The sequence below is a fragment of the Tarenaya hassleriana genome, unplaced genomic scaffold, assembly GCF_000463585.1.
Source record: "Tarenaya hassleriana unplaced genomic scaffold, ASM46358v1 Cleome44, whole genome shotgun sequence".
NCBI classification, from domain to species: domain Eukaryota; kingdom Viridiplantae; phylum Streptophyta; class Magnoliopsida; order Brassicales; family Cleomaceae; genus Tarenaya; species Tarenaya hassleriana.
Window position 1 is genome coordinate 298205 of NW_010967136.1, and position 13550 is coordinate 311754.

Below are 13550 nucleotides of genomic sequence, written 5' to 3' on the forward strand. Positions count from 1 at the left end.
ATTTAATAAATATAAATATCTAAAATATAGAAATAAAACCAAATCTAAATATTACGTAATCTTCTCAAATCTTCTTCATATCTCTTTATACGTCCCCTCAAACTCAAGGAGATGAGAAACAACTGCTTGAGGTTGAATTCTCCAGAAAATAACGGGATTTGACAATCGAACCTAGGAACCGGTGGATTGTTGGCGGATCTGAAAAAGTCCGGTGAAGTAGAAGCGTGGTGCACATGCACGGTATTGTGGTGTAGTACGACAGCAATGTCGGCAGCGCAAAAGGCGCGATGGTTTAGCGGTTATGCCGGAAAAAGAAAATAAATTGTGCAAATGCACGCGGCTAAAGCCGAAAAAAAAAAAGAAAAAAAGAAGATGACGCAAATGTGCGGATCGACGATCGGAGTATTCCAATCGAAGAGGCTAAAAGCCGGATTCAAAGGCTAATGTGGCATGGATGTGCGGCGCATATGCGCGAGTTGGGTTGCACGACAATGAGGTCGGCAGAAGAAAAAAAGAGTAGCACATCGGCTAGGGTTGACAGTGATAAACACCATCGTCAGGAAAAAAAAAATAGAAAAATAAATGAATGCAAACAAAAACCAGGCTCTGATACCATAATAGGAAAATATTTTTCTATTATTGATAATGGAAAGAATACATCATAATATATAGCAAAATACAATAGAATATTCTAGGCATAATATTTAGGGAAAATCATAATCATATCAATGATAATATTCTAATAATAATATCTTCCTAGAACCCAGTCCAAGAAAATAAAATTAAGCAACGTTTTCAGAGAAACAATAGTGTTTTTTTTTTGTGTGTATAATAAACAACTAATATAATCATGAAGTATATTATTATCTTGTTTAGTTTCTAATTCAATGCTCACGTAAAGGGAAATCCTAAAACAAACACTGGATTTGTCTCATTAATAAAAAAACTCTAAATTTAAACTATATCAAATGATTATAGTGTTTTTTAGATCCAATCTTAAATTTAAAAAAAAAATAACCGAAACCAAATCCGAAATATCTTAGCAGCTTCTTTTGCAAACGAAAAGATTGAATCAAGAACAGAAATGACGAAAAATATAAGCAGACAAGGGCGATGGAGATCCACTTGATGTGGGACCAAACAGCCAAAAAAAAACAAATTGGGTAAGATATTATTAGACATGCATGTGAAAATGCCGAATAATTAAATCAAATAGAAAAAAAATCCCATGTTCATTATGATGTGATGATACACTCATCACATCCATCATCATGAATTTTGTATGACCCATTTGTTCCCTCAAAACCCCCATTAATTATGTATTTAATAAGAACCGGTTCTTTCATGTTTAGTCATTTCATTTTTACTCATTTTTTAAATGTTTTTATAGATTAATAATCAATATATTTAAAATGTATACAGAAAGACAAAAAAAACTATTTTGCATAAATTTGGGATATCGACTACTCGGTCGCGGTGTTTTTACAAGTGAGAAAGGTAATAGATATTAAGGAATGATGTGAAATGTTTTAATATTTGTTTTCTTGTTATTACTATATTCGAACCTATTAATATTCACAAGAAGAATTTCCAAAGTTATGCTATGAGATGAATAATTGCTAATTCTAGTGCTTTTGACCAACGCATGGTTGGTTGGTTTTACAAATTTTGTTTTGTAGTCTCGATTAAGATATGCTTCCATGTACTAACATTATTGTACGTATGTATATGATTATATATGTATGTATATGCCATTTTTTTCATTATAACTTAACCTAAATTAACTATTAACGAGTTACTCATGAATCGTTCACGGTCATATACACACTCTAAGTGAAGAATCGAATCTTGATTGAAAAGAAGATCAGTTGAATAACTCAATCTTAAATTATTCATATTATATACATATACACACTAAACTATAGGCTAAATTTTCCTATTAATGGATTTGACCTATCAATACTATAAAACAGTATTTTTATTATGTACTCCAAACACTAAAATTCAAATAGTAAACAACGCATCGACCGCATCTGAAATCTTGAGTATATTGATAAAAATACCACTCAATAATTCAAGTAATTTATTAAACAATTTCTAGATGCAAGGGTTAGACTCACCTATAGACCGTTAATTATTATAAAAACATAATAAATGACTATAAGATTAGGGCGGAAAATATAAACTAATAGCTTTATGTTGTACGTCTTAATTAATTAATTGAGAATATACTTGAAGGGAGAGAGAGCATGTGCCTTTATTAATTACTTATATTTTGAGAGGTGGGATTTTGGTGCCGGAAATAAAATATAATTAAAGCAGTTTAGAGTGTTATAGATATTCGATATATCTTACGGATATTTGATATCTAATGTATATAGGAAAGTTTGTTATATTTAGGTTAAAAAACTCATGTATAAGTATATGTGAATACGTAATAATAAAGTACAACCTTCAAATATCTTACATGGTCGACTATGTCTATGCCTTCTCCGGCACACAATCATCACCCGATGATCACGCAGAGTAAGAAAAACATTGTTAAACCAGTTCGAAAGCTCACCTTGGCTGTCTCTATTGTTGATTCTGACAGAGAACCGACGTGCTATACCCAGGCCTTACGAAACCCTCGCTGGCGTCAAGCTATGAGTGACGAGTTTGATGCCCTTGTTCGTAACGGCACTTGGGAATTGGTCCCTTCGAAAGGTGTCTCGAACACAGTGGGCTGCAAGTGAGTATTTTGAATTAAAAGAAATCTGGATGGCTCGATTGATCAATTTAAAGCTCGACTTGTTGCAAAGAGATTTCACCAACGTCCAGGTGTTGATTTCTAGGAGACTTTTAGTAAGGTAGTCAATCCTACGACGATACAGGTAGTTCTCAGTCTCGCCATCTCAAATGGGTGGTCTATTCGGCAACTCGACGTGAATAATGCATTTCTTCAAGGTCGACTTTCGGATGAGGTATATATGTCCCAACCTCCGGGGTTTATTGATAAGGATCATCCAACGTTCGTTTGCAAGCTTCATAAGGCTATTTACGGTCTCAAACAAGCTCTGCGAGCATGGTACTCTGAGCTTCGCACGTATCTTCTCGATGTCGGAATCATTAACTCGGTGGCTGATGCATCTCTGTTTATACTTTGTGATGCCGAAATTCAGCTCTTCGTCCTTGTTTATGTGGATGATCTCATTATAACAGGCAGTTGCTCGGACCGTATTCGGGAGTTTATATCGGCACTTGCTTCTCGGTTCTCTCTCAAGGACCTCAGCGCTTTATCTTTCTTCCTCGGCATTGAAGCCTCACGCTCGCCCAAAGGTTTGTTCCTAAGCCAACGAAAGTATGCCACTGATCTCTTGTCTTGGATGTATATGCTTGAAGCAAAGTCGGTTGTGACTCCTAGGGCCCGCTGTCGGACCCTACAGAAATTCGGATGGTAGTCGGTAGTCTTCAATATTTGTCACTCACTCGGCCAGATATTAGCTTTGCCATCAATAAGCTCTCGCAGTTTATGCACTCTTCAACCGATGAACATTGGTCTGCGGCCAAACGAGTGCTTTGGTTTCTTGCTGGCTCTCGCTCTTCTGTCATTTTCTTCCCGGTTGAAATCTCGTCTCTCTCTATGCCTTTAGCGACTCGGATTGGGCTGGTAATTCCGGTGACTTCAAATCTACAGGAGCATACATCGTCTATTTTGGTCGTCACCCGATCTCGTGGTCCTCCAAGAAACTTTCGGGACATTCTCGGTTTTCAACCGAAGTCGAGTACCGCTCGATTGCCAACACCCCTGCCGAATTGAGATGGCTTGTCTCTCTTCTGCATGAACTTGGCTGTATGTTGTCTCCGGTACCTACCATTTTCTGTGATAATATTGGAGCGACCTACCTATATGCCAATCCCGTCTTTCACTCTCGAATTAAGCATCTAGCTCTGGACTATCATTTTGTTCGAAGCAAGTCAATGATGGCTTATTACGTGTCTCGCACGTTAGCTCCAAGGATCAATTAACGAATGTTTTAACGAAACTTCTTCCACGCTCTGCGTTTCGTGATTGTTGTGTCAAGATTGGAGTTTCGAGTGATCCTCCATCTTGAGGGGACGTGTTAGAGATATTCGATATATCTTGTGGATATTTGATATCTAATGTATATAGGAAAGTTTGTTATATTTAGGTTAAGAAACTCATATAAGTATATGTGAATACGCAATAATAAAGTACAACCTTCAAATATCTTACATAGAGACCTAATTAATGGTTTACTATGAGCTAATCTCATCATTAAGAAACACATTAATGTGATTCTTTAACCATGTTCTTCTATAGTTTTTTTAGAATAATATATATACATATAACACTTATTACTGATCATCATCATAGATGGTATAATTAATATTTACTATATCACTCCAAATCGAAAGAAAATCAGAAAATCTGTACTTTCTAACAATGTGTGATCCTTGATTTAAGCAAAAAGATTATAGAAAATTACAAATGATGCAATCAATTTCAAGATGAATTTAGTAATTGAATTAATTAAAATAATTTTGTAACGTTTGATTGGCTGGACCAAGTTGTCATCCCTCCGTCTGTCATGCCACCGATCATCAAAAAGCCGTTTGGCCTTTCTTGGAAACATCTTATTTCTTTTGATATTTTATTTTATTATTTCGTATCAAATTTCATATGCAAATATATATACAAAAAAAATGCATACAGACAAAAAAAGAAAAAAATAATCTTATTTTCTTAAATTGAGAAGCTTCTTCCCTCCTTGGAAAAAGATTAGATTATCTTAAGTTGACCTTAATCATGCATTTAGAAATCGAATCACTTGTGTTCACAAACTCATAATTATATTCGTGGGTTGGACTTGCAATCACATGAATAATTTAAATATATAAAAAATAGAAAAAGATAACTTTTTCAAAGAAAAATCAAGGAACAACACCCTTTCCCTTCTTCTCTCCTCTTTATTACCAGCTGTTCTCTTCGGCACATGATGCCCGTCCCCTCTCTCTCTCTCTCTCTCTCTCTCTCTCTCTCTCTCTCTCTCTCTCTTGTCAAATTTCTGTTACGCATCTGCAACAGCGTATCTCAGGACACTATTCTGTTCTTTCTCTGGTCTGAAAGAGGATCTAGTTTTTTTTATGAAAATTATAAAATAGTGACATTTCCTTCCAATCTGTTTCATCTTTATAATGAGAAACAAATCGTAGATTCAAAATCCGACGTCGACCCACTTCTCATCTCCTCCAGTTTCCATTTGGGCATCGATTAATTTTCCCATTCATTTGTAATTTCCCCGTCAGATCATGGCTCCGAGTACAGTGGTAGTGACAATGGAGAAGCCAGAGAACTTCTCACTGCTAGAGATCAACGGCTCAGATTCATCCTTGTTCCCCGACAAGCGAAAATCCATCAGCCCAAAACAGTTCTCTTGGTTTCTCCTTCTCAAAGCCCACAGAGTTGTGTCATGTCTCTCGTGGCTATTTGGTTCTGTCAAGAGACGCATCGCCTTATCCGACAGTAACAACCTAAACGAAGAAGAAGATCCGAAAAGCAGAGGGAAACAGATGTACAGATTCATAAAGGTCTGTCTGGTTATTTCCATTGTAGCCCTTGCCATGGAAGTAATCGCTCATTACAAGAAATGGAACTTGGATCTCGTAAACAGACCATCCTGGGAGGTTCGTGGACTGGTGGAGTGGTCTTACATGGCCTGGCTTTCGTTCCGGGCAGATTACATAGCTCCTGTCCTGATCAGTCTCTCCAAGTTCTGTACTGTTCTGTTCTTGATCCAGTCCCTTGATCGGTTGGTTCTTTGCCTCGGTTGCTTTTGGATCAAGTATAAGAAGATCAAACCCAGAATCGACGATGACGCTCTTGATGTAGAAGACGCTTCGAATTTCCCAATGGTTCTTGTTCAGATTCCCATGTGCAATGAACGTGAGGTAACAAACAAGAAACCCTCTGTTCTCTGTCCTTGATTTGTTGTTAGATTCGGATTCTGCCAGAAAAATTCAGCTCGGTTCTCTGTTTTTTGTGTGGTTTCAGGTGTATGAACAATCCATTGTAGCAGCTTCGCAGCTCGAATGGCCCAAGGAAAGGATCTTGATCCAAGTTCTTGACGATTCGGATGATCCAAACCTGCAGCTTCTGATCAAAGAGGAAGTCTCGGCGTGGCAAGAAAAGGGCATGAACATAATCTACAGACATCGTTTGATCAGGACAGGTTACAAAGCCGGGAATCTCAAGTCAGCTATGAGCTGCGATTACGTCAGAGACTACGAGTTCGTGGCCATCTTCGATGCGGATTTTCAGCCTAACCCTGATTTCCTCAAGCTAACAATCCCTCATTTCAAGGTAAAAAAAAACACACACCGTCAAAATTCCCTGATTTTTTTCCTTAATTCGCGAGTAAAAATATCAGGACTTTATCTTAAGACATCACCGACAGTTGTTAGGTCCTGTTTTCATACGGTCAAAATTGTCGACAAGATCAAGTTGGTCTTTATATGGCCAATCCGTGCATTTTTTAGTGAATCTAGCACGTGCAGATTTCGTAATTTTAGCAATAAAAAACAAAACAAAAAGTAAAATCAGTGATCTAATCATCGCTTCAACTCATGCAAGTTGTCTTTGGGACGGCAAGTTGTCCTGAAATTTGGAATCCATGCCCTGAAAGAAAACAAAAAAAAAACTTAAAAGGGTATTATAGTAATTACATACATACCGAGATTTTGATTAACGTATGTATCTTTGCAGGGGAATCCTGAAGTGGGTTTGGTCCAAGCACGGTGGTCATTCGTGAACAAGGACGAGAACCTTCTCACGAGGCTCCAAAACATAAACCTGTGTTTCCACTTCGAGGTAGAACAGCAAGTGAACGGTCTGTTCCTTAACTTCTTCGGTTTCAACGGAACCGCCGGAGTTTGGAGGATCAAAGCCCTCGAAGATTCCGGCGGCTGGATGGAGAGGACGACCGTCGAAGACATGGATATAGCCGTTAGGGCTCATCTCCACGGCTGGAAATTCGTCTTCCTTAACGACGTTAGGGTTTCCTGCGAGTTGCCCGAGTCTTACGAGACTTACAAGAAGCAGCAGCACAGGTGGCATTCCGGTCCTATGCAGCTTTTCAGGCTCTGCCTTCCCTCCATCATAACTTCCAAGGTGATGGATGAAATTACACTTTACATGCGTTTCTTCGATGGCCCGTATCGATTTTCTTACCTGTTTTTGGTTGTTGTTTTTGGATTTCAGATATCGGTGTGGAAGAAGACGAATCTGATATTCCTGTTCTTCCTTCTCAGAAAGCTGATATTGCCATTCTACTCATTCACACTCTTCTGCGTCATACTTCCATTGACCATGTTCATACCGGAAGCCGAGCTTCCCTTGTGGGTCATCTGCTATGTCCCCATTTTCATGTCCCTCCTCAACATCCTCCCCTCGCCGAAATCGTTCCCGTTCTTAGTCCCTTACCTCCTCTTCGAGAACACGATGTCCATCACCAAGTTCAACGCCATGATCTCTGGCCTCTTCCAGCTCGGTTCAGCCTACGAGTGGGTCGTGACCAAAAAGACGGGAAGATCCTCAGAATCCGATCTCTTGGCCTTTGCTGAGAAAGAGGAGAAGCTGCGCAGGAGGCACTCCGAGTCAGGTCTGGAGCTTCTGAGCAAACTTAAGGAACAAGAAACGGAACTTGCGGGGCAAGAAACCTCGAAAAGCGTGGGATTAGGTCCGAAGCAGATGATGAAGAAGAGGAAGAAGAACAGGCTGTACAAGAAGGAACTGGGACTGGCGTTTCTGCTACTGACAGCAGCGGCGAGGAGCTTCTTGTCGGCTCATGGACTTCACTTCTACTTCCTCCTGTTTCAGGGACTGTCTTTCCTGGTCGTGGGATTGGATTTGATCGGCGAGCAGATCAGCTAGAAGAAAAGATTTTATTCATCATGTATCCTATTTATTTTTTAATTGATTTTTTTTTCACGGATTCGTAAGAGAACTGATTTTTTTTTTTTAAACAAAAAAAAAAAGCTTGATACTGGAATGTATTTGTTGATTTAGAAGAGAAAGGAAGAGGGGAAAAGCTGGTGAGCTCAATTTGTATACTTGTAAAAGTACATATGTACAATGTTGTTTTTAGATAACAATAATTATACCATGATGTTTCAATGGTTCATACGAGTATTAGAATTCCAAAATGTTATTATTGAAAGTTGATCGAAAATACAATTGTTTAAATGTACAAAAGGAAATTTTATAATAAGGAAGAGATAGGCAGATGTGATAAGAGAGATTATAGTGATACTAATAATACTATTCTATCTATATATAAATATCCTAAAAGAGATTATAATGATAGAGGGAGATTACATATCTATTAATAGGGACAAACCTAAAAAAAACCTTCAACTATTATATTTAGACCAAAAGAACCTTCTACTTAAAATTAATTATAAAAAACTATCAACTATTAATTTGGAGCAAAAAATACCATCAACTATATAAATTATTTAAAACTAATCTTCCACTTTAAATTTTTTATAAAAAACCATCAATGATTAATTTCAATAAAAAAAAGCATTATCTATCTAAATAACTCAAAACATATAATGTTTTACATTTATTATAAAAATCTATTAAATTTGGATAAAAAACATATGTAAATTATATAATCCTAAAAATCACAATAAAAAATAATATTTATTAAAATTTATTATATTGTTACATTTTAATATTTCAGTGATTGCAAACTATTAATTTGATTTTTTATAACAATTAATTTTTTTAATAGATTTCTATAATAATTTAAAAAAAAATCATCAACGATTTGAAGTTATAAAAAATATTCCATTCTAAATATAAAAATCTATAACAAATAAAATATACTCAATTTACAATATTACAAGTAAAAATTACCATATTTTTATTTTATTTTAGAATATATATGTTATCTCTTATATGTACAACCAATAAAATATACACAATTTTGAAATCTCTAAAATATTAATATATGATAAAATTTTAAATATAATATTTACAATAATAAAATGTACTCAATTTTAAGTGTAATATTTGTATATTATTATATGTAGATTGATGTTTATAATTTTAAAGTGAGAAATTGATTTTAAATAATTTATATAGTTTATGATTTTTTTTGCTCTAAATTAATAGTTGATGGTTTTTTATAAATAATTTTAAGTAGAAGGTTTTTTTTGTGTAAGTGTGAAAGTTGAAGGTTATTTTTAGGTTTGTCCCCTATTAATAGTATTAGTAGGAGATAGAATATATCCGAATAATGACATTGAATTTAAGTTTTCTGATTTTTTTCCATCGGTTAGAATATATTCACATCGGCTTTTATTAATTTGGTCTGCTAATATATTAATATAGAATACTTGGATTTTAATTTAATATTTCTTTTACAATACATGTTTAGTAAAATCATTCAAAAACCTTCTTACTTGTTTCTTTTATCTTCAATAATATTTAGGGATTCATTCTTTATGAAAGCAATAATGCGCATGAATTCATGGTTGCAATGCCATTATGAATGCAATAATTCGCATGTAGTGAATGAAATCAAGATACAATATATATTTTTTATAACAATGCGCATGAATCCACGGTTCCACCATGAAAATACTTCGAATTCATGTTTGCAATGCCATTAGGAATTTGGCATTTCCGGTGGGACCCACAAAGCACATGCAAAATTATATATAAAGTTTACAACTCTGACTTAGCTATTACCATCTGGTCTAGCTCTTCACCTAATTATTTTTAAAAAATATTTTGTTCTATAATTTTGAGTATTTTTTATGATATTAAATTCTTTTTGTATTCAGATTTGTAACCAAGTAATTCTTGATTTTATTGTATCTCATTGTTTTAGGATTTCGCATCTCTTCTTCTTGTACATTTTGTCTGTATTCCTTTTCCCTATTGGTCAATGTAAGAAGTAACAATAAGCCCTTCGGGGTCAGGTCAGTTGGTTGGGAGCAGGGGGCAATTTCTTGAAGTGGGGGTTCGAATCCTGCCGTCTCCCTTCCTCTGACCTGATTACCTGTCAGCCTATAATAATGGGCTGATTTACCTCCTACGCGTATGTTGCAGGCTCGTGCTCGTGGGCTTGGGGTTTAATCCGTAGGCGTCTAAGCCCAACTACGGCCCGAGCGTTAGGCGCACCTGGTGACCATGTCCGGCGGACTGAGGTCCATGGAAACTGTTAGGCGCGGGTGGTGCCCAGTTCGTCTCCGTTTGTAAAGGTAGATAGTCACGGGGTTCCCCAATGTATCAAAAAAAAAGTAACACTAATAATATTTAACAATATTAATAATTTCGTTACTGTATATTTATAACTATAAACTCTGAATAAAAAAACAAAAAATAAATTCTGAACCAACCCCAAAAGGGCCATTAATATCATCACCGACAATTTCAAAACACAATTAAAGATAATATAAAAAAAAACTTTAATGCGGTGATTAGTATATAGTAATATTAGTTATAATGACCTTGGTATGAGGACTAATGTCCCCGACAATTTTTCTTAAACTCAGAGCTTAAGCATGGCTTTGGGGGACCCACCCATGTTGCTTAATGTTATCATTATGCATTAGTAATATAAAATACGATCAAATATTCGAAAAGTTATACTGTTATAGTATTAGTATAGTTTAGGATAAATTACAAAAATTCCTATATTTTTATTTTTGCGCAATTTAAACCTTATAATTTTTTTTACCGTCAAATAATTGCTATATCGACGAACGGAGACCTAAGAAAAAATCTTCAACCTCTCACGACACCGCTATATAAGATTAAAAATAAATAAATAAATAATAAATTAATAAAATTAATAATAAATAATAAATATATACATATACGTATTCATATATGCACATACATATACATATATATATATATATATATTCATATACATATATACATGATTTGAATTGTGATACAATAAAAATATAGGATTTTTTTTGGAAATTTACCCTATAGGTTACTATCACTCACAATTAGAAAATGTGCATTTTGTATATGTTCGAATATGCATGTAAGTATATATGCATGTGCGTGTGTGTATGATAATAGCTGTCGATCGCAAGTCTTTATGATTATCCCTATAAAAATAGTTCCATACGATCTGAAATCAAATTTAGTTATAAATGTAAAATGAAAAACTGATTTCAAATATAAATAAAATTTTATGGACTATCCATAATAAATTAGATATGAGCAAATTATATGCTGTTATTATAATAAACATCGATGAGACAATGAATTATAATTATTAAAAAAACATAAAAGAAAATACATTTCTTCTGTCTTTTCCGCGTGGGCGAGAGAGCTCAGAACACACGGTTGCATGTGAACGACGTATCATCCGCCAAAGACACCGTTGCGCATTTTTAGCTCTTTATATACGCAGTGAGTTTATTTATTATTTGGCTAACCAAATGGATATACCAGTCAACCGGTCCATGACCAGTTAACCGACCCACGAAAAAATGTGGTTGAACCGGACCCTATACCGGAAATTTCACTCATCCGCGTGAACGGTGGACCGTACATCGGCGCGTGAACTTTCACTTCTCTCTCTCTCCCACTTCGTCATCTCTTTCCATTAAATCCCACGGCTTTTCCCTCACTTTCTCTCTCACTCTCTCGCCTTTTCCACAACAATGGCGGAATCATCGCCATTGAAGCTCCTCTCCCTCATCCTCACCGTCCTCCTCATATCCGCCGCCGAATCCCGCCTCACCACCGACTTCTACGCCAAATCGTGCCCTAGATTCCTCGACATCGTCCGCGACACCATCATTAACAAGCAGATCACGAGCCCAACCACCGCCGCTGCCGTCCTCCGCATCTTCTTCCATGACTGCTTCCCCAACGGCTGCGACGCCTCCGTCCTCGTCTCCTCCACCGCCTTCAACCACGCCGAGCGCGACTCTCCGATCAACCTCTCCCTTCCCGGCGACGGCTTTGACGTCGTCGTCCGCGCCAAAACTGCCCTTGAGCTCGCTTGCCCAAACACCGTCTCCTGCTCCGACATCCTCGCCGTCTCCGTCCGCGACCTCCTGGTCACCGTCGGTGGTCCCTACTACGACGTCTTCCTCGGCCGGAGAGATTCACGCGTCTCGAGATCCTCCCTCGTCGACGATCTGCTCCCGCTTCCGTCAATGCCGATCTCGAAGCTCATAGATCTGTTTGGCTCCAAGGGCTTCACTATCCAGGAGATGGTTGCGCTGAGCGGGGCCCACACCATCGGATTCTCCCACTGCAAGGAGTTCGCGGGTCTGGTCGCCAGGAACGATTCCGGGTACAACCCGAGATTCGCCGACGGATTGAGGAAGGCTTGCTCGAATTACAGGAGGGAACCGACGGTCTCCGTCTTCAACGACATCATGACGCCGAACAAGTTCGACAACATGTATTTCCAGAACATCCCCAGGGGTCTCGGGTTGCTCCAATCGGATCACGGTTTGGGATCCGACCCGAGAACCCGACCCTTCGTGGAGCTCTACGCGAGGGACGAAGCACGGTTCTTCAAGGACTTCGCCAGAGCTATGCAGAAGCTCAGCCTCTACGGCGTCAAGACCGGCCGGAGAGGAGAGATCCGGCGAAGGTGCGATGCGATCAATTGAGATTCGATCAAAGTTTCGAAATTTGAGACGATGGGTTTTGCTATTCGTTGGATTATTATTTCTGGGTTTAGCGGGAAAAATCTGAGATTTGGGCGATTTTGGATGTGAAATCTTCGAGGCATTACCCAATAAGTTTCTGTAACAGTATAATGTAACGCGTATAATATCTGTGGATGATGGTGATATTTATCCAAATGGCTTAGCTTTTAATATATATATTGTCTAAAAGTGTAAAATTCATTCTTAAATAAGTATCTCGTGGATTTTGAAGTAGCTAAATTATATATATGAACTCTTTTTTAATGAAAATTTATATATATGAACTTGTATTACTACTTGATAAAAGTGAGCTCAAATATAAATAGTGCTGTTATATCCAATTTGTTTCGGTATTAATATCCAGTAAAATTTACATATATACACTTCTTTTAAAAATGAATTTGTTATGAAATCGGGGAATATAGACAACCCAAATATTAAATCGTTAACTATGAACTCAAATCTATATTTTAGAAGAATAGAGATCAAAGTATCTTTTATTACTCTCTCTTTTAGAAATCTCTTTTAGAAATGTACAAATGAAAGAATCTAAATGACTTATTTATATAAATTATGAAATTACTTTTCACATATACAGTCGGTGTAAACAGTAACTATATATATGAACAATAAGTCGGTGTGAACAGTAATGGTGGGCTCCACTATAAATATATTTTATCTATAATACTCCCTTTGAAGCCACCGTTAGTAAAAACACGGTTGCGTGTTTTGGTACCAACTCGTTAAAAACTTTATCAGTAAAATCCAATGGGATAAAATCTAATAAGAGAAAAAGAGTACAACTATACACTCCCCCTGAACAAGACATCAAAGATCCCATAAAA

The 13550-nt window shown here is 36.8% G+C and overlaps 2 protein-coding genes across 2 annotated transcripts; both read left to right on the top strand.

Annotated features, from left to right (window-relative positions):
• The first annotated feature begins 5006 nt into the window (after nucleotides 1–5006).
• On the top strand, nucleotides 5007–8165 carry LOC104825299 (xyloglucan glycosyltransferase 4-like). Its single transcript, XM_010557607.2, has 4 exons — nucleotides 5007–5952; nucleotides 6056–6364; nucleotides 6767–7171; nucleotides 7262–8165. Exons 1-4 carry the CDS (start codon nucleotides 5314–5316, stop codon nucleotides 7931–7933), a joined length of 2025 nt encoding a protein of 674 aa, XP_010555909.1. The 5' UTR covers nucleotides 5007–5313; the 3' UTR covers nucleotides 7934–8165.
• A 3187-nt stretch (nucleotides 8166–11352) lies between these two features.
• LOC104825300 (peroxidase 63-like) lies at nucleotides 11353–12882 on the top strand. The gene has a single exon (XM_010557608.2). The coding sequence runs from the start codon at nucleotides 11701–11703 to the stop codon at nucleotides 12664–12666; it is 966 nt and encodes a 321-aa protein (XP_010555910.1). The 5' UTR covers nucleotides 11353–11700; the 3' UTR covers nucleotides 12667–12882.
• The last annotated feature ends 668 nt before the right edge of the window (nucleotides 12883–13550 follow it).

What these genes read in the sequence shown, in the direction of transcription:
- LOC104825299 (XM_010557607.2), top strand. Translation starts at nt 5,314, where the DNA reads ATGGCTCCGAGTACAGTGGTAGTGACAATGGAGAAGCCAGAGAACTTC. An exon ending in CCATGTGCAATGAACGTGAG is followed by an intron (nt 5,953 to 6,055) that starts GTAACAAACAAG and finishes GTGTGGTTTCAG; the next exon opens with GTGTATGAACAATCCATTGT. An exon ending in TAACAATCCCTCATTTCAAG is followed by an intron (nt 6,365 to 6,766) that starts GTAAAAAAAAAC and finishes GTATCTTTGCAG; the next exon opens with GGGAATCCTGAAGTGGGTTT.
- LOC104825300 (XM_010557608.2), top strand. Translation starts at nt 11,701, where the DNA reads ATGGCGGAATCATCGCCATTGAAGCTCCTCTCCCTCATCCTCACCGTC.